The sequence below is a fragment of the Mesoplodon bidens genome, assembly GCF_964165515.1.
Source record: "Mesoplodon bidens genome assembly, chromosome: 19".
In the NCBI taxonomy this organism is placed as follows: Eukaryota; Metazoa; Chordata; class Mammalia; order Artiodactyla; family Ziphiidae; genus Mesoplodon; species Mesoplodon bidens.
In genome coordinates, this window is record NC_138179.1 from 26,799,109 (window position 1) to 26,822,392 (window position 23,284).

General features: G+C 45.1%; 1 protein-coding gene across 2 annotated transcripts in view; it reads left to right on the forward strand.

Moving 5' to 3' along the window:
• Positions 1 to 23,284, forward strand: part of COX10 (cytochrome c oxidase assembly factor heme A:farnesyltransferase COX10) — a 111,224-nt gene that overhangs the window by 65,566 nt on the left and 22,374 nt on the right. For both annotated transcript variants that reach the window (XM_081219284.1, XM_081219285.1), the window contains exon 5: positions 9,026 to 9,096. In XM_081219284.1, coding sequence (XP_081075410.1) covers positions 9,026 to 9,096 — 71 coding nt within the window. The remainder of the gene's footprint in view (positions 1 to 9,025; positions 9,097 to 23,284) is intronic.

The following is a 23,284-nucleotide window of genomic DNA, read 5'->3' on the forward strand; positions in this document are numbered from 1 at the left end:
TTTTCTTTTTCACTTAAGTTCCTAAAGAAGCTCATTTTGTAATATACCTGCTTTCAGCACAAAGACTTTCAAAAGGTTATTTAAAAATAATTTTAGGTAATTGGCAAGAGACTGAGGATTTTAGGGGAAAATAGGCAGCAGAAAAATTTTACTAAAGTTGAAATGCACTATAATTGTACCCCCATCACAGAATCTCAGAGACAGAAGGGAATGGGGTCATTAAAGAGCGGTTTCGAGTCACTTTGCTTAAGATAACATAGTAAGTAAGTAGGTAGTTGGTGTCTCCTCAGAAGCCGAATCATTTCCCTTTGCAGCGGTATAGGATCTGAAGTTAAAAAATAAACCGTAATCTTAGAAGAAATGTGTTAATCTTCCAACACCTTATTGAACATTTACAGAAGGCCTGCGTAACTATATTTTTAAGGTATATATTCTCTGATCGGCAGAATGAGTGAGACACATCCCCCCCCCACTCCCCCAGCCTCATCCTCTCTGCCGCCCCCTCCTGGGTGTGTAGAGTAACGCGACGATTAAACTAACAGGGGCTGGGGTGCCGGCGCAAGGCTGGCTCCGGGCCACATGCGGACAGGGGAGGTTTTGTGTCACTCCAGGTTTTGGTGTATCGCCGTGTCCTCACGAGGGAGGGGATCACCCAGTTGAAATACATACTGCAACCCCTGAGGGATTAAGTGTGTTTCCTTTGCTTTATAGCTCAGAATTTTACAGTTTCTTTGTTTGGAACGTCTCCGATGGCTTAATGATTTCTGTAGCTCCCACCCCCGCCCCGATGGGACCAGATGTGTATCGGAGCAGCAGCTGAATCTCTGTAGATTTGCCAGTTTTATTGCTCACTTTGTGGTATAACCTTTTCTTTTCGAGTATCGTATCGTTCTTCTGCCATGGATCCTAGATAAAGGTGATTTTACTTATTTCTTGCCTTTTAAAATGTTCATGTTCTATTTTTTTTTTTAATGCTGGCATTTAAATTCTTTGTAGTATTTTAGGGAACTGTTTCAGAGGTTAGACTTGTCGTATTATTGATAGTTTATCGCCATTAATGGTTTCAGGAAGCATGCCTGTTTTTTTATAGTTGTGGAGGGATCCACAAGACTTTATTAATTTGCTAGTCTTTTGTCCCCATTAGATTAGGATGAAGTAGCACTAGTTGAGGAAAGGTTCCTTTAATCTGTGAGCCCCAAGTTTTAAAAAGTTGGGTTTAAAAAAAAAATTCTCAATCTAAATAGTCTGTTCATATTAGTTGCCTTTAGTGGACTTTAATGCATTATTTATTGTTCTTCAAAACTGGCCTTCAGAATTACCTATTTTTAAAAATATTTTTGCAAAGATGGAATTATGGTCCCTGGCAGCTGTTAGAATAGAAATCCCTTGGAGCTTATTGAGAGATCTCTGGAGGGTTCTTAACCTCGCCCTGGACACCTCCTGCTGTTGACCGTGCTGGCTGAGATGAGGGCCCTGAACTCCGTGTGCGGTAGGAGCAGAGACCACGTCCTCTCCTTTCCAGACGCTAACCTTGTGCTCAAGTCCGCTGACGACACGGGGAGACGTGTAGGCTTGGGGGAAACTAAGCATGTTGAGGTAGGGGTGGGAAAGATCCAGCTAAGAGACACCATGCTGTGGAGAAAAGGGGTGCCTGATGGACTAGGTTTCGTAGGAGGTGGGAGGGAACAGGGTCGTCAGCCCAGGTGGAGGGAGGGAGGAGGCTGCGCCCATCGGCTGAGAGCAGACCAGATTAAACTCGCCCCCCACCCTCGCGTGAAGAGGAGCAGAGCCAGTGGGCTAGAGAGGTCCAGGGGGCTCGCCAGGGGGCGGTACGAGCCCCCTGTGAAACTGGTGACTCTGAACTTGAAGTGAAGAATCCTCTTGTCCTGTCGGTGGTTGTTCGGGCAGAGCTCCAGTGCCGAGGCACGCACGAGAAGCAGAATGTAGGGCAGACCAGTAAGTCAGCTCTGCGCTAGTGATGGCTGCGGCACAGCTACCGCGAAGGGTCCCTGCGGGCAGGGCAGACCGCCCCTGAGGACCGGACAGGAGGTTCGGACCCTTAGAGGGGAGCAGTCAGGGGCGAGAGAAGATGAGGCCCCGGGAGGTAAAGGGGCTGGAGCCTCTGTGAAGGGCTTTCTGTGCCACGTGAGTGCCTGGACTCTATTCCTTGGGCAGCGGGTGGCCATGGAGTTTTAGGCTGGGAACTAACATGATCAGGTCTGTACCTGAAAAGATCGTGTTGGCTGCTGTGTGAGAAATTGATAGGGGTAATCAGTGCCGCAGATAGGAAGTGTTAGGAGGCTGCTGTAACCTAGGCAAAATAAAATGGTCACCTGGGTTAAAGGAGTGGCTCCAAGGATGGAGGGAAGTGGGTGTCCTTGAGAAATATTAGGGTCAACATTTTATCCTGTGGTTCTTTCTGGGGAAAAAAAGGGTTCTAATTGACTAAGGCTCCATTGATATCGGCTTTCTACTAGATAACTTTAGTTATTCTTTATTAGTTAACCTAACGAAGGTCTGTCCAGATTTTATATTTGTATCATTTAGGTAAAAATTTTTATTACGTTTTTTTTTTCCCTAAGTAGAACATACATGGTCTTTATAGACAATTGTAAAATACAAAAAGAATACTCACCCCACATCTCTCTACCCAGATCTTGTAAATATTTTGCTGTGTTTTCCTTCCATCTCTTTTCAGAAAGCAGTGTTACAAATTTGAGTTCCCTCTGGCAGGAGAAAGGGTGACCTATAACACCATTTCTGAAGCTCGTCAAAACCAGTGCAACTTTCTGAGTTTTCTTTTACTTACAGGATGTGGTACTTCAGGCCTCTGATAAGTGCTGGGTGACCTTTTAGGGCAAAGCCTCAACATACAGCTTAATGAGCGATGGCCTGAGTAGCATGTTTGGAGGAGAACATTACCCCAGCACCACGTGAGCACACACACACCTTATTTCAGATACCTCGTGGGGAAAAATCAATGGGAACAGCGAGTCTCACTTAATTTGTTTATTCTTGGTATGGCGATGGAACACTGGTAACAACCAAAGAGCCACGGCTGCCTGCCTATCTTAACTGATTTGTAAGCTGAAAGTAATGGTATGTGGAACCCTGCTGGATAAGGTGCCTCTCCCATTGCTTTATTTATTTATTTTTGTTAACATCCCTTTTAACTTGGTCTGAGACCGATTGAGACATTATCTTGGACCTGGGAGGCTGTGAGCCATACTGGAATGACAAACACTTGTTGACAGCTTTGAGAAGATGGATGGAAAAACAAACTCCGACAGGGTTCACACGTTTGTTTTTCCTTTGAGTCTTTAGAAGAACGTTGCCCCTATTATTTAGCATAGGGGAAGAAAAAGTTGCACCTCATTATCAAAGTCAATATTTTCTGAGCCTGACTTGCAGACATCTCTAGAACACATCTACTTTTTGCATAGCATGTAATTAATCAAAATAGGAATAGGAAGTTCATCACTTGGGCCAAGTTATATTTCGACCTGCTTTTGGTGTCTGTCATTTTAGCTCACAAAATTCAGTAGTGTTGTAAGTATGTTGTTATCTGTTAGAAGGGTTAATAAGTATATTTTATATCTGAGCAGCATCTCTCTGGAGTAATAATAATCATCTAGTAATATAAAAGCATGGTATAATAGAAAAGCACAAATCTGATATTAGGAATCTAGTAAATATTTACCCATTGGTGTAATAGTGACCTGTATCTTAATGTGATTACAAGGAGGAAAAAGTAATCCATTTACTACTCTATTAAATAGATAGAACTATTGATCCCCAAACTGATTATGAGACAAAGATTAATATAAATTATTTACTATGTTTGTAATGATTAATGCCTTTCAGATACTTAAACTAGGAGTAATGTAGGCAAGTTATTTTATAGGTATGACGTGAGATGAAATGATTTGGGGCCGTTAGCTTTACAGTGAGTTAGAAATAATTTCACTGCATCTGTCTGCCTAACATCTTCCCATTTTCTTCTGGTAATAGAATTGTCCTTTCCTATCGAGAAAACAACACTCACGATTTGAGGGCGATGCAGTGTCACTGTCTCTCCACCTGCACCCTCCCCGTGGTCACAGGCTAGTCGCATCATCACCTAGCTGTGAGGATTCATGGCCATGGTGGGTCTGGACTTTTCTTTTGGAGGTATCAGGAAATAAACTTTCTGCTAGGGTCACCAGGAGGATGAGAGTCTAGGGCTGCCCGTGTGCCATTTTGCCTGCTTCCTGGAAGGCGCCTGCATGCAGGAGTACTCGGGGCAGATGCAAGAGACGGAAAGAGCCAGAATCATGACAGCACATTTGGCACTGGACCCAGTAATTCCTAAAAGCAGGCACAGCCCTGTAGTAAGAAATTAAGCCCCATTTTTTCTTTGAGCTGTTTGGGTTGTGTTTCTGCCATTTGCAGCCCCAAGAGCCTGACTCATATAACAGCTCATAGGATAGCTGGGGGACAAGAACCTAGGAGGAGTGTCGACCGGTGGAGGCTGGTGGGGTGGGAAACCGGGATTAAAGGGGAAATTTTAAATGAAAAGAATTCCAGAAGAACGACGGATTTTTATGAGGGAAAGAGACTGAGAAAAACTTCTTTTGGAAATGAACATAGACAGAAAATAAGTTGTTTGCTGAAGGAAAAAGCAAGTATTATTCACTCCTGGGCAATGCACTGCTCTGATGTTTGAAGTTCTTACAGCCTTTCCTGTATTGGGACGTTGGAACTAAGAGGGTGGGACCCATATGGTGTTGGCTTCAACTGGAAAGGGCGGAGGTGGAGCCTTGGAGGTAACTTGACCCAAGGAATCAGTGTTGGGCCTCTCCTCCACTTGCCTTTGTCCTGTTCCATGGCCACAGGCAACTCAAGAGAAGGGAGGACATACCTTCCTGGGCTTTTGGTTTGTAAAATCCCAAGGAAAGACTCTGTTTGAATCAGATACCCACTCAGTAAACCAGTCACTGTGTCCAGGTGTGGGGTAAATTACTGGGTGACATGGCCATTTGAGACCTAATGACTAGAGCCTTCTAAAGGAAGGGCCCGAGAGGACAGGCCTGGGTTGAGCGGCTGTCCAAGTGTGCTTACCAAAGCGTATCACTGGGGGTGTTATTCAAAGCAGCGAGGGTATATGAAAAGGCAGGCCGAACAGTGTGTTCTAAGGGTTGGTAAGACAACATTTGTATTTTATTTGCAACACAAGTTGTAGGAGTTTTACTTCTCCGCTTCGGACGTAGTTGGAGCCAACTGAAATGATAATAACATTATGAAAAAATTGCAAAGCACAGGGGAAAAATGTGAGTAGATTATCAAACCAGCTATATGTTCTAAAGTGTTTAAATTTCTCATGTGTATCACCGCCGCTTTACATTTTGGGAATGCGGTTTCAATAGCTAAACCAAAGCAGTGAACCTCACTGAAAGGCATTATAGGAAACGCATGAAAAACAGCGTAAAGCAGCATAACGTGCTCGGAGGAATTGTCTAGCCCTCGCTGGAATGAACCAGAAGTCTTGGTCAGCGTGGTATTTCTACCCAGATGTCGCTTGTCCTGATAAATTCGAGCGTTCGTGGGAGTCAGAAGCTACTGCCAAGTTTTGGCACCCTGCAGTTCAGTTGCTGTGTTCTAGACCTCAGTTCCCATCTTTGGATGGCTGACTTGCCAGAAACAGAGAAAATGTAACATCTTTTTTCATCCAGATGAAACCATTCATTAGAATTCCTGAACTAAATGTGTGTGTGTGTGTGTGTGTGTGTGTGTTCACGCGCACAGACTTGAGAACTGCCAAGATAGTTATTTATACAAGAGTTTCTGTGTTATATTGGATAACACCTCATCAGCATTTAAATAACATGATTTGTAATTGGAATCCTCATTTGTCCTGTGAAATTAAATTAATAGGTCATGAATCAAAGATTATTTCAAATACTTATAGAATGTGTTTGAATATTGGGGAAGGGGGGAATGTGACAGATGGAACATTTTAATTATGTGTAACTTGAACACATTCAAAGAATTTTTTAACACTTAAAAATTGTAAATCGTTTCAACATGTAATGCAGTCTACAAATATACTTATTTGCAGTGATGGTTTATTTAATAAATTATTTATTGAGTGCCTATTTGCATAGTTCTCTTTAACATTAAGGATGGGAAATTCACGTATCTCAGGAAGCCTGTCATTGAGATCATAAGATGGACATACTGGACAGTTAACTACTTTTAAACAGCGGCCCTGTTGAAAGTATTAGAGAAGAGGCCTATATCAGTTAAGGTTTGATCAGGATGTCGGAACCGCTTGAGAGATATAAGGGATTAGGCCTGGTGGGACCATGGATGTGATGCAGCCCCGTAAGCCTCTTGCCCCTGTGCCTGGTGCCAGGCCTGAGGAAAGCAGAGGAGAGCAGGAGTGACCCAGAATCCGCAAGGAGGAGCAGAAATGCATGAGAACAAACTGGACCACGTGTCTGTTTCCTGCCGCTTCCAAGCCTGCACCTTTGATGATGCAGGTTGACCTGCAGGAGAGCATGCACTTGACCATGGAACAGCACACAGACTTGGCCCAGGATCACGAGACGTGGACGAGCTCGGGGGGCAGCTGCGGGCCCCGGGCCAGCAAGGCGAGCCAACGGATCCCAGCAACCATGTGTGAGCCACAGTAGAGCCTGACCTCACACCAGTTTTGCAAGTGTAAACGTGGCCGCTCCTGCATTCCCACCTTCCAGATCTCATGCGTGCTTCCGTGGCTGCCCCTAAGCTACAGCTGTGGGGAGAGGGCGTTCCGGGCAGCCTGGTTCCCGGTGAGCTGAGTCAACACGGCACAGACCCATCACAGCTCGCTGTTGTCGGCCTGGCGCTCGGATACACCCTTCAGTGGTACTTCCAGATAAGGCGATAGCAAAAAGTTGTGTGTACACTGAACATGATGAAATTCTCCTTCTTACAACCAACAGTTCACTGATGCACTCCCTGAAAGAGGAGGCAAAGTCCCTTTATTCCTCTCTGGGGGAATGTTCACTTCTCTTCCAGCTGATCCTGTGTAACTTCTATACTGAGGCATGAGAGTAAATACTATTAGCATATATTCAGTGGTAGGAGAATGGGAGACAAATAAAAAATGTGGTTTATATATACAAACATATTTATAGTAAAACAAGGAGAAAATACTCAGAACTATTACATTCCTTGTTTCTGCAACTGGTCGCAGGGTAGTAGCTGGTGTTCTTTTACCTTCTTCTGCTGGCCGGTCCGCGTGCCCTTTGTCCTTGGACGGCTGTAGTTCCTTGCCCCAAGATATGACGCAAAGCTTAGTTCTTGGAGGCTCTGGGACTGGACCTCTTATACTCTGGTGGCAGGAAGGTAACGTGGCAATCCACTTCGTGGAACAGTTTCCTGAGTAGTTTCAACATGCATCTCCTCCATGACTCACACTAGTGTGTTTACCTATGAGAAATAAAAGCATGTGTTCATGTAGCGACTTACACACAGGTGTTCATCGCGGCTTTTTCATAATAGGCAAAACCCGGAAACAACCCAAATATGCAACAAGTGAATGGATGTACAGATTGTGGTATTACCATGTCATGGAATATTAACAGTGAAAAGGAATGACCTATTGATACACTCAGTGATAGGATGAATCTCAAAATAATTACGCCACGTGAAAAAAAATCCAGACAAAGAGATGGCATATTATTTGATTCCATTTACGTAAAAGTCTAGAAAATGCAAATAGTCTATAGGGGCACAGAGTGGTTCCATGTCTGCCTAAGGATGAGGTGTGGACAGGAGGGTGGGGGAGAGGGACTGCAAGGGGGCATGACCGAGCTTTTGGGAAGATGGATACGTGCGGTGTCTTCATGTGGTGATAGCTTCAGGGGTGTGTACAGATGTCAAAACTTAACCAAATCATATATTTTAAATACATGTAGTTCATTGTATATCAAGTGGACCTCAGTAAAGTTAAAAAAAAAAGATTGAACCAAAAAACGGACAGTTTGTATTTTCATTTACCAAATAGAGTGACACTGCTATCATGTGAAATCAGAAACAGACTTATCACCTTTTAAATTCTGTAATTCTTGACAAGTGATTGTTGTATTTGCAACATTTCGATTTCACCTCAGGTGCAGCCACATTTCCAGGTGGTTCAGGCAGGTGCCATGGGGGTGGAAAGGAGGAGGGGATCACATCAGGTCAGAGGTTCAGGCTTCAGTTAAACCGGACCTTAGTGTTGAAGGAAGGGTCGGGTTTGTGAGGGGCTGGGAGTCTTGTGGGCGGGCGCAGGCGTGGGGGAGAAGTGGCAGCTCTCGGCCTGCATGGCAGCAGTGTCGTCACACACTGCCCGACGTCGGTAGGTGAGAGCAACTGTTCTTATTTGCTGCTGAGGAAACTAAGGCTCCAGACACTAAATATTCCTGCGGCCTCAGACCTAGAAGCCACCTAAGTCTCCATCCCCACGGGCACTTGGCTGTGTTCATAAGACAGTGACAGGTGTGACACCCTGGTCTCAGGTGTACAGGAGAGCTGTCCCAGGCAGAGGGGCATGTGGCCCTAGTCTCGGTGTAACCTCATCACTTGTGTGTGTATGGTTTCATCTGGCACCTTATTCCCTTCAGACCTGGCTTTGGCTCTAGTAGCCCATTTCCCGTGGTCACCTGGTTCTTGGTTGATTCACAGGCTTTGGGATGTGTGAAAGGTTCTGAAATCATGGACAACACTAATGCTCTAAACCTGAAACATTGGCTTTGAGGAATGCAACTGTGTGTTTAACACGTGGTTTTCAAAGCAGGTAAAAGTAGAACTGTGCATGTTCCTGACAATTAGTGCATATATTTTTTAAAATGTGTTCCTCCCAGAGAATTTTTCTCTAAAGAGTACCAAGAGTATGAGTTTGTAGTATCAAAATTAAAATGAAGTTTACTGTGGAAAAAAAACTGCAGAATTAAAGCAGAAGAGAATAATTGTTTCACACTGTATTTAATGTTTTGTTTTGTTTTCAATCTTTTTGCAGTTTTTTGAGGTTCCATTTGATTCAAACATGAATAGGACAAAGAACAGACCTCTGGTTCGTGGACAGATCAGGTAAAATCATGAATGTCCGTCTCCTCCATGTTACAGAACATTCATTTGCTTGTCCATCCTGAATCATTTCCCAGTGTTCTGCCTTGAGTTGTAAAGTGAAAAGAACACCCCACCCGCAAAGGTACATACGGGGAGGGGGATATGTAGTGCTCTCCAACTCTAACCAAACTGCAGGGCTCGGAGCTCAGAATGGAGCTGAGATGGGCAGTTTTGCGGTGGGAATAACTGACACGATAGCTTTCCTTATTAGACTCGGTTTTGAGACGTGGGCTTGTTTTGCTCGTAGTGGCTAAAGGTAAAAGCATTCCATCCACACAGGTGATTTCAGACAGGTCCATACAGGGTCTCAGCAGAAAGCTACGCCTGAATCCTTTTCGGATGAACTGAGAGCACTGTTGGACCCCAAGTAAAGCACTGCGTCCTTTACTCTCCTCTCCACCAAAGTCAACTAAGTAGAGCTAAAAGGCATATAAATACTTTAGTACCACTAATGGTTAATAATTAAACATTTTACGTCCTGGAGACCTCGCAACCGGCATTTTAAAATATTTTTTAAAGTCTAATAGCCAGTACAGGCCGAGAAGAATAGAAAGAGCCAGGGGTTCATACTGCGTGACTGTTCTAAGTCAGAGAAACCTCTATCCACCTGTCCCGGCGGAGCCCTCACGGAGCTTCCGGTTTACTGGCGTAAGTAACACTTGTGGATCAAATAATCATACAAATCAAGCAAAACAATAAAGGAGACAAATTCAGATGCAGTCAGATGTCTGTGTAAAAATAATTGGTAGTGTTTGCTGCTTTCAGCCATTCAGTTCTTAAATGAATCTAAATATTGAAAAGGGCAGTAGACCCAGATGAAAATACCTAAGAACAGAAAGCTCATATCTGACTTTCCCTTTGTGAGATCTGATGCAGCTCTCTGCTGTCTTTATGTTTAGAAAGTGTCAGGAGCACTTTGATTTGAGTAAAGTCGTCTTAGAGGGCACACGTCAGCCCTGTAACCCATCTCAAAAGCTAAACGATGCTCCTGCCACTGCTGAAGTCACAGGTGCGTTCCTACTTGTTTGGAATTTCTGTCCAGGCTTTTTTCCTCAGTGAAATCATACTCCTTTAGGACCAAGGGAAACGGGATAAGCCCAGCAAACAGCCATTAGGCATGGAATGGTCATCAGATAAAGGCCGTCATTCTTCTAGTAGCTCGTCTTACTTCGCCCAGTGTGCGCATTTCCTCGCGCCCAGGAAAGCACAGTCTCTCAGTACATCCAGGAGGGAGGAGCCTCACGGCCTTGGTGGCTGGTGTTGGCAGTGCCCTTCCGTTAAAGGAAGAGGCTGCAATACGATTATTAGTCTTGATAGACTTGTAACTTATCTTTTGTTTGCAAGATGACCGAGGCAGAATCTCATTTATGATAATAAACCGTAATTGCTCTTCTAGAGGGCAAATTATAGGCCTGAAAAAGCTAGACTCAGACTTATTTTTCTAGCTAGGATGTACTTTATTAAATAGGTACAAGGAGCTATTATGAGTCTGGGGCAAAATCTTGCATTGAGAATCATAGTTTTAAAACTGAAGACTTAATATCTTGCCATTTAGTGTTTACTATAATTCAGTAAATTATTTTCTTCTACACAGATATTTTATAAATGAGTGGCCATAGGGGTATAGTAGAAAGTCTTGTAGACGACCATTAACATTTCTCTCTCAGCTTTGGTGGCTCTCCCATTCATAACGGCTATTGGGCCTTAAGTCCAAAGCCTAGCCAGTTTACTCTGAAATTCTCTTTTGGTGTTTACTGTCCCATTTGATTTGGGCCAGTATGAACCTGTACAACCTCGTAGACTTAGTCCACAATTTGGCAGGTAAAGTGTGATCCCTGTCATTGTTGATGGGCAGCGGTGAAGTGCATCTGGGGAAGAAATTCTTAAAGGTCTTTTGCTGATGACAGCCTCTGTCCATAGCTTGGTTGTATCCATTTGACAGACATACTGTAGACATTTATTTTCATTATCTTTTTCAAGTGATTGTAGTTTTTTTTGAAAATTTTTGTTTAAGTGAACTAAATTCTATTCTAGGGAGTTAAAGTAATATAGCAATCCTAAAGGAAAGAAGCACATGCCTGGACTGGTCGTTCTGAGAGTTCTCGAGGACCTGGGGGAGTTCCCTGAAGGAGCGCTTTGCTTGTGTGGACCGTTGGTGCAGTTTGCACGTGCCTGGCTGCCTTCTCTGCGCTCCTAGGTGGCTTCCCTTCTAGAAAAACACGACAGGGAGGGTTCAGAGCTGGCAGAGAAAATAGTGCCTTCTTGCTTACTTATTTTATTCTTTATTCCAGAAAGGATTAGAGGCTTCATAAGACTATTAGTAAAGTAGAGAAAGAAAGTCAGGGTTACAGAAAATAGAATGGGGATAAATGGTAAGATCACAAGAAAAGCTTATCAAATTCACATAGTTAATAAGGTTGAACTGTAAATGTCATTCTACATTTCCTGGTGAAACCACACTTACATCGTAATGAAAAGCATTATACGCATTATTTATATTTCATTCACTATAGCACCGTGAGGTAGATGCTTTTAAATTCCTCCCAGTACTCACGTGAGAAAACTGGGGATCCAAGTACGATGAATAAACTTGGCCTCGTCCACTTGACTCCACACCCTGAGTTCCTAACAGCTGCACAGAACTCTCTGTAAAAGTCTTTCTGTCCATGAGAAGAAAACACCACTCCAGGGAGACCAAACTTCTGTCTCTTAGTTCTTAAAAAGTAAGAAAGAAGGGGCACTTGGATGATATTAGAGGAGCGGCCTCAGTGACTTCTGTAGAGGCGGCAAATCATGGATTTCGAAGGCGTCGCTGGATACAAACCAGAGACAGGACACCGAGCACCAGCTCCCAGTGGGACCCACAACGAGTGCGTGCATGGCCTCGACACGTGTGGGGAGGGGAATGGACTCACTGGCCCTTCAGCCTGACCCAGGGTTAAACCGACATGGTGAAAAGAAAGAGGAGAGCAGCTGCCTGTGTGAGCACGTCCCAGGTGAGGGCCATGACCAGAGATGCTCAGGGACAGCACTCTGCCACAAGTATGACTGTCATGTGGGCCGAAGTCGAGGGGCCCTTCCTCCCAGCTTACCCAGGACGGGCCTGCTTTATACCCGTTGTCCCAGCAGAATTGTGGGAGGTGTCCCCTCTCCCTGTCAACAGTGTCCAGTTTGAGTGGTGACCAAATGCCACCTACCTGAAGGGAGTGACAGCGACAGTTGTGATGTTCACAGAATTCCCTTACTTTTAAGGCTGTTTCATACAAATTCCAATTGTTTATTTTGCCTCAAAGAGAAGAAAGAGCATAAATGGAAAGTACGCTGTACCTAAGTCAGTTGCGGGTCGACATTGTCACACCGACCCCTTTAAATAGCTTTGTATTCAATGACTCTCAATATCTTTATGTCTTATAAATTGGAAAAGATAAATAAGGTCAGCTGACTTGTTTGGACATTCCTAGCCAGACTGTCATGGCTCTGGTCATTGCTGTGCAGGGGGGGACTTGGGCTTAGAGCTCCCTTTCATTCTCAGACAAAGAACATACCCGAGAACTCACCTTGCTGGTGAGGAAACCCACTGAGGAGGTTGAATCTGCAGACTCAAAGGCAAGTAGTGAAGGTAGACGTCAGAGGAGCTGACGTTCTTCTCAAGAAGGTCATATAATCCCATACTATTAGGAAATCATGAAAACATCTGTGTGAAACTTTTGAAAATTGTAAAGCACTATAGAATTTAAAGACTCATTCAGTTTTTCAGAAAAAAGGCAGATTTGGTATAATCCAGTTTTAACTTGATGATCGGAAAAAGTGAATTAGCAATCTTTAAAAACTGTACGTAATAGAAAACATCTCAGTCTTCAGATCTTCTTCGTGTGGTCATTGCAGTCTAGGAAAAACGTTATCTCACTCACTGAGCCTGGGCAGGTCAGTGAATGGCTCTTCTTCCCACACCACCACTTCCTCATGTGCAGGGTGAGATCGTACCTCCTACCTTGTTCATCTCGTAGCATTGTTGGGGGGACAATGTAAGATCGATAAAACCATGTAAACTGGGGCTTCTCTGGTGGCGCAGTGGTTGAGAGTCCGCCTGCCGATGCAGGGGACACAAGTTCATTCCCCGGTCTGGGAAGATCCCACATGCCGCGGAGCAGCTGGGCCCGTGAGCCATGGCCTGCGTGTCCGGAGCCTGTGCTCCTCAACGGGAGAGGCCACAACAGTGAGAGGCCCGCATACCGCAAAAAAAAAACAAAAACAAAAACAAAACCATGTAAACTGAAGTGCATTGTTGGGGAGCGGGTTTGACACTCCAGAGGAATGTAGAGTTGTTTGCAGAACTTTCATCTTTTTCCACATCTGCTTTGAAATACAAATATTTTCATACTTATCAGGCAATAACATAAAAAAGAAATTCAGATTTGTTTCAAGGGATGGGGAAAAGGAAGCAAAACACTTGGCAGATAAGGGAACTCAGAAAATGAAAGAGCATGTTTCCATTTTCATGGTTAAGTTGGTCCAGCCAGTGGCAGGTTAGTGAATGCTTCGTTCATCCTGTCATTATCAGGACGCGTTTATGGAGGATGTCGTCCCTTAGGGGATGTGCTGGTTGCTAGAGTGACGAAGAGGCAAATGACATGGGCTCCATTCTCAGAATCCCGTTGGAGAGAGGGGGGCACACAAGCATGAGGACCCTAAGTGCTGTCCAAGATACAGCTCACTCAACAAATGTAATATTTGAATACACCTGCCAACCAGACAGGCCCCACGCCAGACACTGGAGGGGTAGTGGTAGAACCTGTGCTGGGGGGTGCCCAGGGGAGGTGGGAGCACAGAGAACCTGACCCAGACCGAGGAGGTCAGGGCGACCATCAGGGAGTGGGGGCTTGGAGCTGAGGACCGAAGGGTGAGTAAGCATGGGGCCTCCGGCTCTCCTTTCTGCCCCTCCCTCCCCTGTCTGCGCCCTGTCGCTGGTCCTCTTCCCATCTCACTCCTCCCCTGAGGTGCTGCCCTCCACACTGCTGTGCCCACAGGCCAGACTCCTCTGCCGAGCCTGGACCCTTTGAAATTCTCTTCTGGGTGCCCTGAGGCATCTCACATTCCGTAAGCTCATCATTTTCTCTCCCAAGTCTGTCTTTTTCCTTCTATGCTTGTTAATTTACATTCTAAAGTCAGGCACCTGGAACTCATTCTAGACTTTCTCTTTCTCTTATCCCCTTCATCTGACTATTCAACACATTGTGTCTTTTCCGCCACCTGGATCGCCCTGGCGTCTGCCCTTTGACCAGCCTCTGCCCTTTGACCAGCCTCCGTTTTGTGCGGGTGATTACAGCAGTGTCCCAGCCGCCTTCTCTGCCTTCTCGCTCACCCCCTCTCCATCCATCTTCCACTCAGCTGGCAGATAAGCATCACACTGGTGTCTGGCTTAAAACTTTTGGGGGTCTTCCAAACATATTTGGGGAAAAAATGTGTTTTAAATTCTTTACTGTGTCACACAAGGCCTTTCAGAGTCTGATCCTTTCTAGTCCTTCCAGCCTCATCCCTCTGTTCTCCTTTTTATTCATGCTTTTATGTTGTATTGTCACTAAGTGGAATTGCTGCGTTTTCCACCAAAGTGCCCTGCTTTCTCTGACCCCTGCCAGCTGTGCTAGCCTTGCCGTTCCATGCCCGGGTAGGTCTTCAGCCAAGTGGGGCTGCCCCCGGACGGATCTCTCTGTCCACACTCCAGTAACGGGGTGCTGGGGTTTGGTCTTGGTGGCTTTCTTGTTCTTTGTGCTTGTGTCTGCCCCTGCGCCACTCAGCACAGTACACACCTGTCCTTGGGCGTCTTCCACTACCATGTTGTGAGCTCTTCCAAGACAAAGACTGAGTCTTCCATCTGTTTATATCCAGTGCATAGGCTTATTTATATAACACGAATATCCTGAGGGCCTAATATGCACCAGGCATGATTTTTAATGCTGTGACACAGCAGACAACAGAAGAGACAAAAACCCCGAACGTCATGGAGCATTCTTGCTCGCCATCACATGTGGCAGTGGCAGATCTCTTGGTGCTGAATGAGGGATGGGTAGGTGGGTGGATGGACAGACAGACATTAGAGAAGTGGAAATGACCTCCAGGCGAGGCAAGTACAGACACCGAGGAGTGAATGACATGTGACCTCAGGTGACAAGAAGGACGGGAGTGGAGAATTAATGAGAGAAAGTGAGGCCGAAGGTTAGAGGGAGCTTGCGGACCTTGGAGGACAACTTGACTTTGGTGGGTGGAGAAGCAAGCCAGGACCTGCCAGGCAGGGTGGGCACGGCCAGCAGAGGAGCAGAGTAGGAGTGCAAATACGTGTTTCAGGATGAAAACACATGGCCGGGCTGGGCTTAGTGTGAAGGGCTCCTGGAGGAGAACCGTAAGGAAGGGAAGCTGGGGAGGAGGGCGAGGCAGATGTGCCTGCCGGCTGAGCTGTGAGGGCCTCCCGGAGGAAGTGGAGCGCTGTGCACTAGTTCTGGAGCTCCTGACTTGCTGGTCCGCAAGGCAGGAAGAAGCAGAGGTCATCCCTGTTGGGAAGGAAGAAATGAAGCAGACAGATACGATTGTTTACCTGGAAAGTTCAAAGGAATTGACAAAAAAGCTGCTAGAACTAGTAAGTGAATTTAGCAAGTGCAGGAGATACAAGGTCAATAGACAAAAACCAACTCTAGGAGTTGCACTTCTGGGGTGACAGCTTGAGCTGCCCTGCAGACCCACCCCCAGTGAGACCAGGCCAGGCAAAGAAGTCTGAGATCTTAACACCCCTTCCCTGAGCTGTAACCCGTCTGCTCTCGACCTCTCACTTTTCTTAAATTCTGAAGCCCTCTGTGCCAGTACCACAGATTCATTATAAGGTAGAGAAGCAAAGCAGGCATTAGGACACAACCCCCAGAGAAGGTGTAGCCTCATAGCCTCATGACCACAGCAGAAATCCATGCCTATTCAGTCGACGTTAAGACAGAAGGGCATACGCCCCACAGGGAAGCAGAACCCTGTAGAATTCTCCACCTTCCCTCTGCCGAGCGTCGTCTCAAAGGCAGATGCTCTGAGCACCCGGCCACCTAAATATAGACTTTTCTTTTCTTCTCTCTTTTAATTTAACTCAGCGCTTCTCAAACTTCAGTGGACTTAGTCATTATTTTCCGGATTTGTACATATATAAGCTTGCATGTACTTTATGGTTGACTCCGGCGGGTCATGAAGGATGATTTTGAGTACAATATATTTCCACCTTAGGGCTGACCGACATAGGCTGAATGAACTGCAGCTCAGTTGTGTCTCAAGAAAGGGAAACACACCCAGTCCTCCCAAGGTGTCACTCGCCAGGCTTCAGGCTGTTGCCTTTCTTTTTGCTGAGTGCTGTTTGTCTCTGTCGCTTCAGATATTGGAGAAGGTGACACTGAATACATATTTAATAAACAAGGCAGGACTTCCCTGGTGGTGCAGTGTAAGAATCCGCCTGCCAACGCAGGGGACACGGGTTCGAGCCCTGGTCCGGGAAGATCCCACATGCCGCGGAGCAACTAAGCCCGTGCGCCACAACTACTGAGCCTGCACTCTAGAGCCTGCGAGCCACAACTACTGAGCCCACGTGCCACAACCACTGAAGCCCGGGTGCTTAGAGCCCGTGCTCCGCAGCAAGAGAAGCCCATGCACCGCAACGAAGAGCAGCCCCCGCTCGCCGCAACTAAAGAAAGTCCGCGCGCAGCAACAAAGACCCAACGCAGCCAAAAATAAATATTTTTTAAAAATGAATTAAAAATAAATAAATAAATAAACAAGGCACGGTAAGATAATTGGCTATTTTTCAAATAGTCAATTACAGTAAAAACACACCTCTTACATCTTAGGCCATAGAAATTTTCTCTAATTTTTTTGAGGATCAAAGGAAAAAATCTTTACAGCTAAAATGCCATTTGATAACCATAAAAATCTATGAAATTGCATTATTATTTACTTCATTTTCCCAAGGAGGATACAGAGGACAGCACTTTTAATTATCTGTTGGTTACCTACATAAAATACCAATTCTGTGTGTCTGAAATTTTTACAGTTGAAAAAAAGAAGTGTCAACCATTTGGGACTGCTTCTTATGTCTTTCTCACTAGTGGAAAGAAAAGGCATTTTTATATTTAGATGCCATGTGTGAATTCATCTTAACTCTTTCAGGGACCCAGTTATGAGTTACTCCGGTGGTCTCGTCTAGCGGGCACTGCGACTCATAGTAATTGCAGGTGGTTGCTAGAGACATCCTTTGTAGCTTCTGTTTCCTGTGGGAACACTTGACCCCATGGCTTTCTGCTTTCTACTCCAGCTCCGGGGCCTTTATGGTGGAATTATTTATCAGAGTCTTTAATGGCTCTGGGGCCACTTGGTGAACTTGAGTACGTTGTCCCCACGTCACTTAGGTGCATCCCTTACACACACCGCTGGTCGCGGAGTCTCGGTGCATTTGGTAAAGAGCTCAGCGTCTGCATCTGAGGACGTCTGGAGAGGGGCTGCAGGGGTCAGATGGCGCGGTCTTACCTCCAGGACTGGCTCCTCCCTGCAGACTTGACCTCTTTTAACTGGGGGCCACACCCCTGCATCTGTGCCCCTGAGGCTGTCGGCACCGCCGCAGCACCGCCCAGGGGACCATGGCTCTGGGAGCCTGGATGACTCGGGGTTGAGCGAGGCAAAAATCAAGAAGGAATTTGAGACCTCTGGGCCCCCCGTTTTTCTGCTGTTTTGTATTCTCACGAGTAACTTCCTTCCTTCCTGCCGCTTACATGTCACACACGTATCCAGTGTCCTTGAATGCCCTCCGTGTGATAAAGCTCTGTATTTACTTGCAACATTGGTCCTAATTGGATAAAACGGATTTCGTAGTTTTCGGGTGGCCTAGGAGAGGGTAGATGATGAGTGGGTTCAAAGTGAATGTCCTCAGTAGTTCCTTCTGAGACAGCCCTCGTTTCTTCCGAGGAGGATGAGACCAGGTGCTTTTCCACAGGTTGTCGCTGTCAGCATGTAACACTTATTTTTGGCGGCTGGGTTCCCGTTTCTGCCTTCTGGTCCCCAAGCTCCAGCCCTAGAGGACAGCTTGCAGAGCACAGGTGCCTTGCTTAGAGGCTCCCTGGGCCTCCCAGGCCCTCTGCCCCGTCGGGTCCTTTCCTCCTGACTTAATATTTGGACAAGTGGTCCTTCTGTCATAGAGAAGAGTGTTAAATCAGCCCCTCCATCTGGTTTTTCTTCTCTTTTTACAGCCAGACTTCCGGAAAGCGTGGCACCCCTCCCCCCTCCCACCCCCGTGTCGAGGCTGCTGCTCTCTGCACTTCCACCTCATTCATCTCTGCCTGTTGGGTCTTCAGGTCCCAATTCCACTTAAACTGACTCATCATAGACATGGAACCCTCAGCCTTGGCCCCCAGGTCTTCCGGCCGAGTCCTCTCTGTCCCAGTTCCCAGGCCCAGCGTGAGAAGACTTGCTGGCCCGAGTTCTGGTCCAGTGCCCTGGGCCAAGGGCAAGGCTTGTGGGGGCAGTTAAGCGGGGCGGGGGCGGGGATACAGGACACAGAGAGCACCCAAGGCCACTCCTCCGGCGCTGCTTTCCAACAGCTTGAGCCACCCTCGGCCTGATTCTAATCTGCTTGGTCACCTTCTAACTGGGGCCCACCTCCGCCAACCCCAGAGCACCCGCTTGACGTCAGATCCCTTCTGTGACCTGTAGTCAGAGCTTCCGGAAGACCTTCTGAGGTTTACGTTCACCGTTTGCCTCGATGCACAGACCTGTGTGTCCTCTCACTGTCCTCCTGTATCTGGCTGCTCTTCTGTAGGAGGGTTTCCTGGTTCTGTCAGAGTTGGAGCTTTCTGTTTTCTGTTCACTCTCCTGTTTGTTTTCAAAGAGGACACAGGCATACATCTTTCTCTGAGTTGAAGTCCTTCAGATTTAAATTTCGAATATAGCTTACATATATTTTTTAAGTAAGAGCCTTTTTTCCTGGTCTACCCTAATTAAAATTAATCTTTTTTAAGAATGTCAAGGCCAAATGTATCTTCTCTATACTTTAGAGTTACATAATTTCCTTGTTTAATTCATCAAAAATTTATTGATTACCTAGAAGGGAACCAGCACTGTCAGTTTTATTGCTATCATGCTCAAAAGGCTTATAATCTGGGTGGAAAAATTAGCCAAATGCATAAAATGCTTAGCAGACAAGACGGGGCAGCCTATAAACATGTGTTGACGGAAATAAATGAATTGGTACAAACAAGAAGGTCTCTGGGAGGTCAGAAAGGGAAGATTCGGATAAGGACCAGCTGGGCAGTGAAAGCTTCCTGAAGAAGTCAGGCGTGGGCTGGGCCTTCTTTGTTATTTTGATTCCGTCTCCTTTGAATTATCCATTTTCCAGCTCGGTCATGTTGACAGGGAAAGACTACATGTCAGCGTTAGTTTTCCCAACTTAATGGCTCCGATGAGAGTGATCCATAACTTGTAAGCTTGAGGTGTGGGCTGTGAGCCGGAGACAGAGCGATAAGAGCAGAGTGGAAGGCTCTTCAGAGAGGATAAATCAAAGCACTTGGGACTGGGGGCAGCCCATACCTGGTTTTGAAATGAATGATGAAGATGGAGTTTTCGGAGTGAAATGAATGGATTGTTTAGTTGGCATTATTAACTTAAAGAGCGGGGTTTAGCTGAAGTATTATAGGGATTTACAGGAGACATTTTTCACATTTACTGAAGGTTTTACCAGTAAGCAGTTAAGCAAATGTAAACATCTTGCGGGCTGCAGGGGACCTGGGAGTGTTATTCATTCCCCCCCGCCCCGTCACGCTGGTCTAGTAGCCGGCCCGGGTGAAGCTGTGCAGAGCTTCTGGGTGGTTACGATTAGTCTCTCATTGTGTATATAATGCGAATGTAATAAGAACATAAACATTTTATAAGTGTAGAAATTTCTTTTTTTTAGCGTTAACCAATCATTTGGAGTGGCAGGAAGAACAGATTTGGTCTCAACTTAATAACAGTGGTGCTAACGGACAGAACTTTATCCTTAAAATAAAATCATTCAACGTATGAAACATACTAGGAAGAACCAGCAACAGGCCTGTGTGCACGTCATTGTGACAAGTCATCACAGTGGCTCTATGAGAGGAACACGGGAGTTTTCTGAAAGTTAACATGCTTTTCTCTCATTGTCGTAAGAAAAAAAGAAAGAAAGCATTTGTGAAAGCATCGTGAGTTGTGAGCATTTGTTGACAGCAGTCCTGGGGATGGGGGAACCCTTCAGCCCCCAGGCCCCTTTTTATAACCAGACAATACTTAGATATTCTAAGAAACATGAATATACAGAGTAACTATCGTATCGTAGCGACATAGCCAATACCTTGCAGTCACGTGGGAAATAAGTCATAGGAGCAAACACCTTTCACTAATAACCTGGAGTCATTTGGTCTAATGTCCTATCACTTTATTTCCTCCCTTTTCAAATAAGATGATGATGTGAAAAGATTCGACACCATCAAATGCTACTCCCATTGACTGCTGTTACAGGAGCAGTAGTCTTAAGATCGTGTTCTCTCTTTTGCCTGGTTTGTAAAGGTTTGTTTCCGCCAACATTTTGGGCCCCAGCCTTAGGTACAGGGCATGTGAAGATGAATGGTACAGAGTCGCACTGAAAGAGTGTACGTCGGGGATGGGTAGACAAGGCAGCAGAGGAGGTCAGCGTGAGACCAAGAAGTGCTGTGGCAGCAGAGGGCACGTGGACCACCCATGGGGGGCCGACAGGGAGGAGGGAGGGGGGAGGGAAGATGTTCTTGGAGGACGTGTGTTGATGTCAAGGCTGAACTTGGAGGATGAGTAAGAAACGGCCACACCAAAGATAAGAGAAGTGTCCTCAGGGGCAGGGTGTGGGGTCCTTCTCGGGCCGAGGAGCTGCATGCACTGGACAGCAGAGACCTTCCACCTAATAGACCACAGACTGCAAAACAGCAGCCACCAGACCAGATCCCGAGGAGGCACTTTTTTGTTTGGTACACTGCTTTTCTGCAGTTGCCAGCGTTTAAAAATAGAAAATTTGAACATAAAACCGCAGATTTCTAGGCTTCTTTGGCTCGCTCCCACGTGGAATCTGCCAGCGCAACCTGACTAGCGGTTCCCACAGTCCTCACGCCTCCTGTTTTTTCCTAAGTCCGCCCACTTTACGCTTCACACTGCCAGCCTGGTCCCTACACATGTCCATGTTTGCAAACACTGTCCTGGACCAAAGGCTCCGGTCCCAGGCGGTGCAGGAGATGCAGTCTCCCACATCTGCACCCTCATGTCCACGTAGCTGCACGTGCATGCAGCTCCCAGGAGTCTCCAGAGCTGTAGGGATGGATAGTTTTATTTTCTGGCTTCATTTGTTATAAATTGTGTTTTATTAAAGCTTTTCAAAGACTCCTAACAATTCATTGACCCTAAGGTTATGTAGGCGAACAAAGCTGCTTTTTTTAAAATAGATTCCTATAAATTAAAAAGAGAATTAAACCATCTGGCTCAACCAGGAAAAAGGAAAAGTATGTGTCTCCCACCTAGGCAGGCCTAGGTGTTCCTCCCTGGGGCCTAGGGGTAATGGAGGAATTCCGTAGGTGGTCCTGCCCTCAAGGATGTGAGAAAACATTGAGATTGGACCACTACACTAGAAACTTGGTTTTCATGGAGGAGATCAAACAATAGGAATCTTCTCTGAAAATTCCAGAGTCTTCGTACAAATAACATATTCTTAATTTGAGCTGAATCGATGTAGCGTCATTCAAGAGGTAACCATTCACTTCCTCCCTGAGTTAGAAGGCTGAATCTGAGAGGTAAACAGCGGGCCAGTGTTCCTTTGAATGTTTTTTTTTTTTTTTCCCCTAACCTATCTTTCTTATCTTCCCCCTAGATTAATAAGATTCTTCAGTCAGTTTTCAAAAACTCATTCAGCTCAGACCTGCTTTGTTTCCCTCCTTAAAGTTTTACTTAATGTAGTACCACAGTCCCTATATTTTGAATATAATCATGCCAGAAATACATACTTATTCTTGCATTTCTCTTAAACATGTTGTAAAATTTAATTTTTTCTTGAAGCAGGTTACCATCATTTTATATATAACTGATAGTCTTTCAAAAATTGCTGTAACTAATTTCCTTTTAAAGTATGTTTTGTGTCCTCATTGTCTTCACATATTCCTTAAATTCTAAATTTACATCAGCCCCCTGCTACCTTCCAGTATCTATAACTTGAGACTTGTTTAGAAATAAGAAATTCCTAAATAAGGTTCTGGGGAGATATTTTCAAAACAGTTATTTGTGAACACTTTTCCCAAAAACTCAGGTCAAAACTCAAATGTGGGATTTATGTAGGAAATTAAAGTTAAATTGGCTTGCTTTGATTAAGGTTTTGAGTTTTCTTTTGTTTTTGAAGAAAGGGAATTTTGTTTTACAATTTAAAAATCATTTATTCTGGAAAAATGACCAAGAAATATGAGATTCATTTTTGTCTAAACCAATTACCTGCAGAGCTGCTTAAAATATAAAGCCTTCTTGATTTAATATAACATTTCATAGACCTCTCTGACACATTACTTAAACAGAAAGGCCACATTTCTCCAGTAAATTATTTAAAAGTCAGGTAATTTAAATTACATTTAAGTGTAATAAGTAGGTATCATGTTAAAGCTTGTATTTTTTCATTTGTTCCTAATTTCTATAGATTCCACTTTGATAGAGCTACTAAGGATTGGTCTTTAGTAAACAAAGAAATACCAGATTTTATGGGAGGAATAAATAATTCATAGAAATGTGTTGACACATCCCCCTCCCACTCTATCTCTTAGTTTCTTTTCCACGGTAGCCTTGGCCAGGAAAGGCACAAGTAGAAAGACCTCACGCTGATGCTCAGTAGAAAGATCTCTCAATTTAAAATGTAATTCAGTTTTGGATGTGAGTTTGGAAATAAATCACCATTCTACCCTCAGCATGAACTGTGAACCTATTTGCATGAGTGAGTGAAGGGATACAAAAGAATTTTTTTTAGCTCAAGAAAATTGCTAGATCTTTTTCTGCCACCATTCCCCGCCCCCATCAAGTAGTGCTGTTTTCCTTATTCACACATTTTTTTTTCTGTTTTATTGACAAT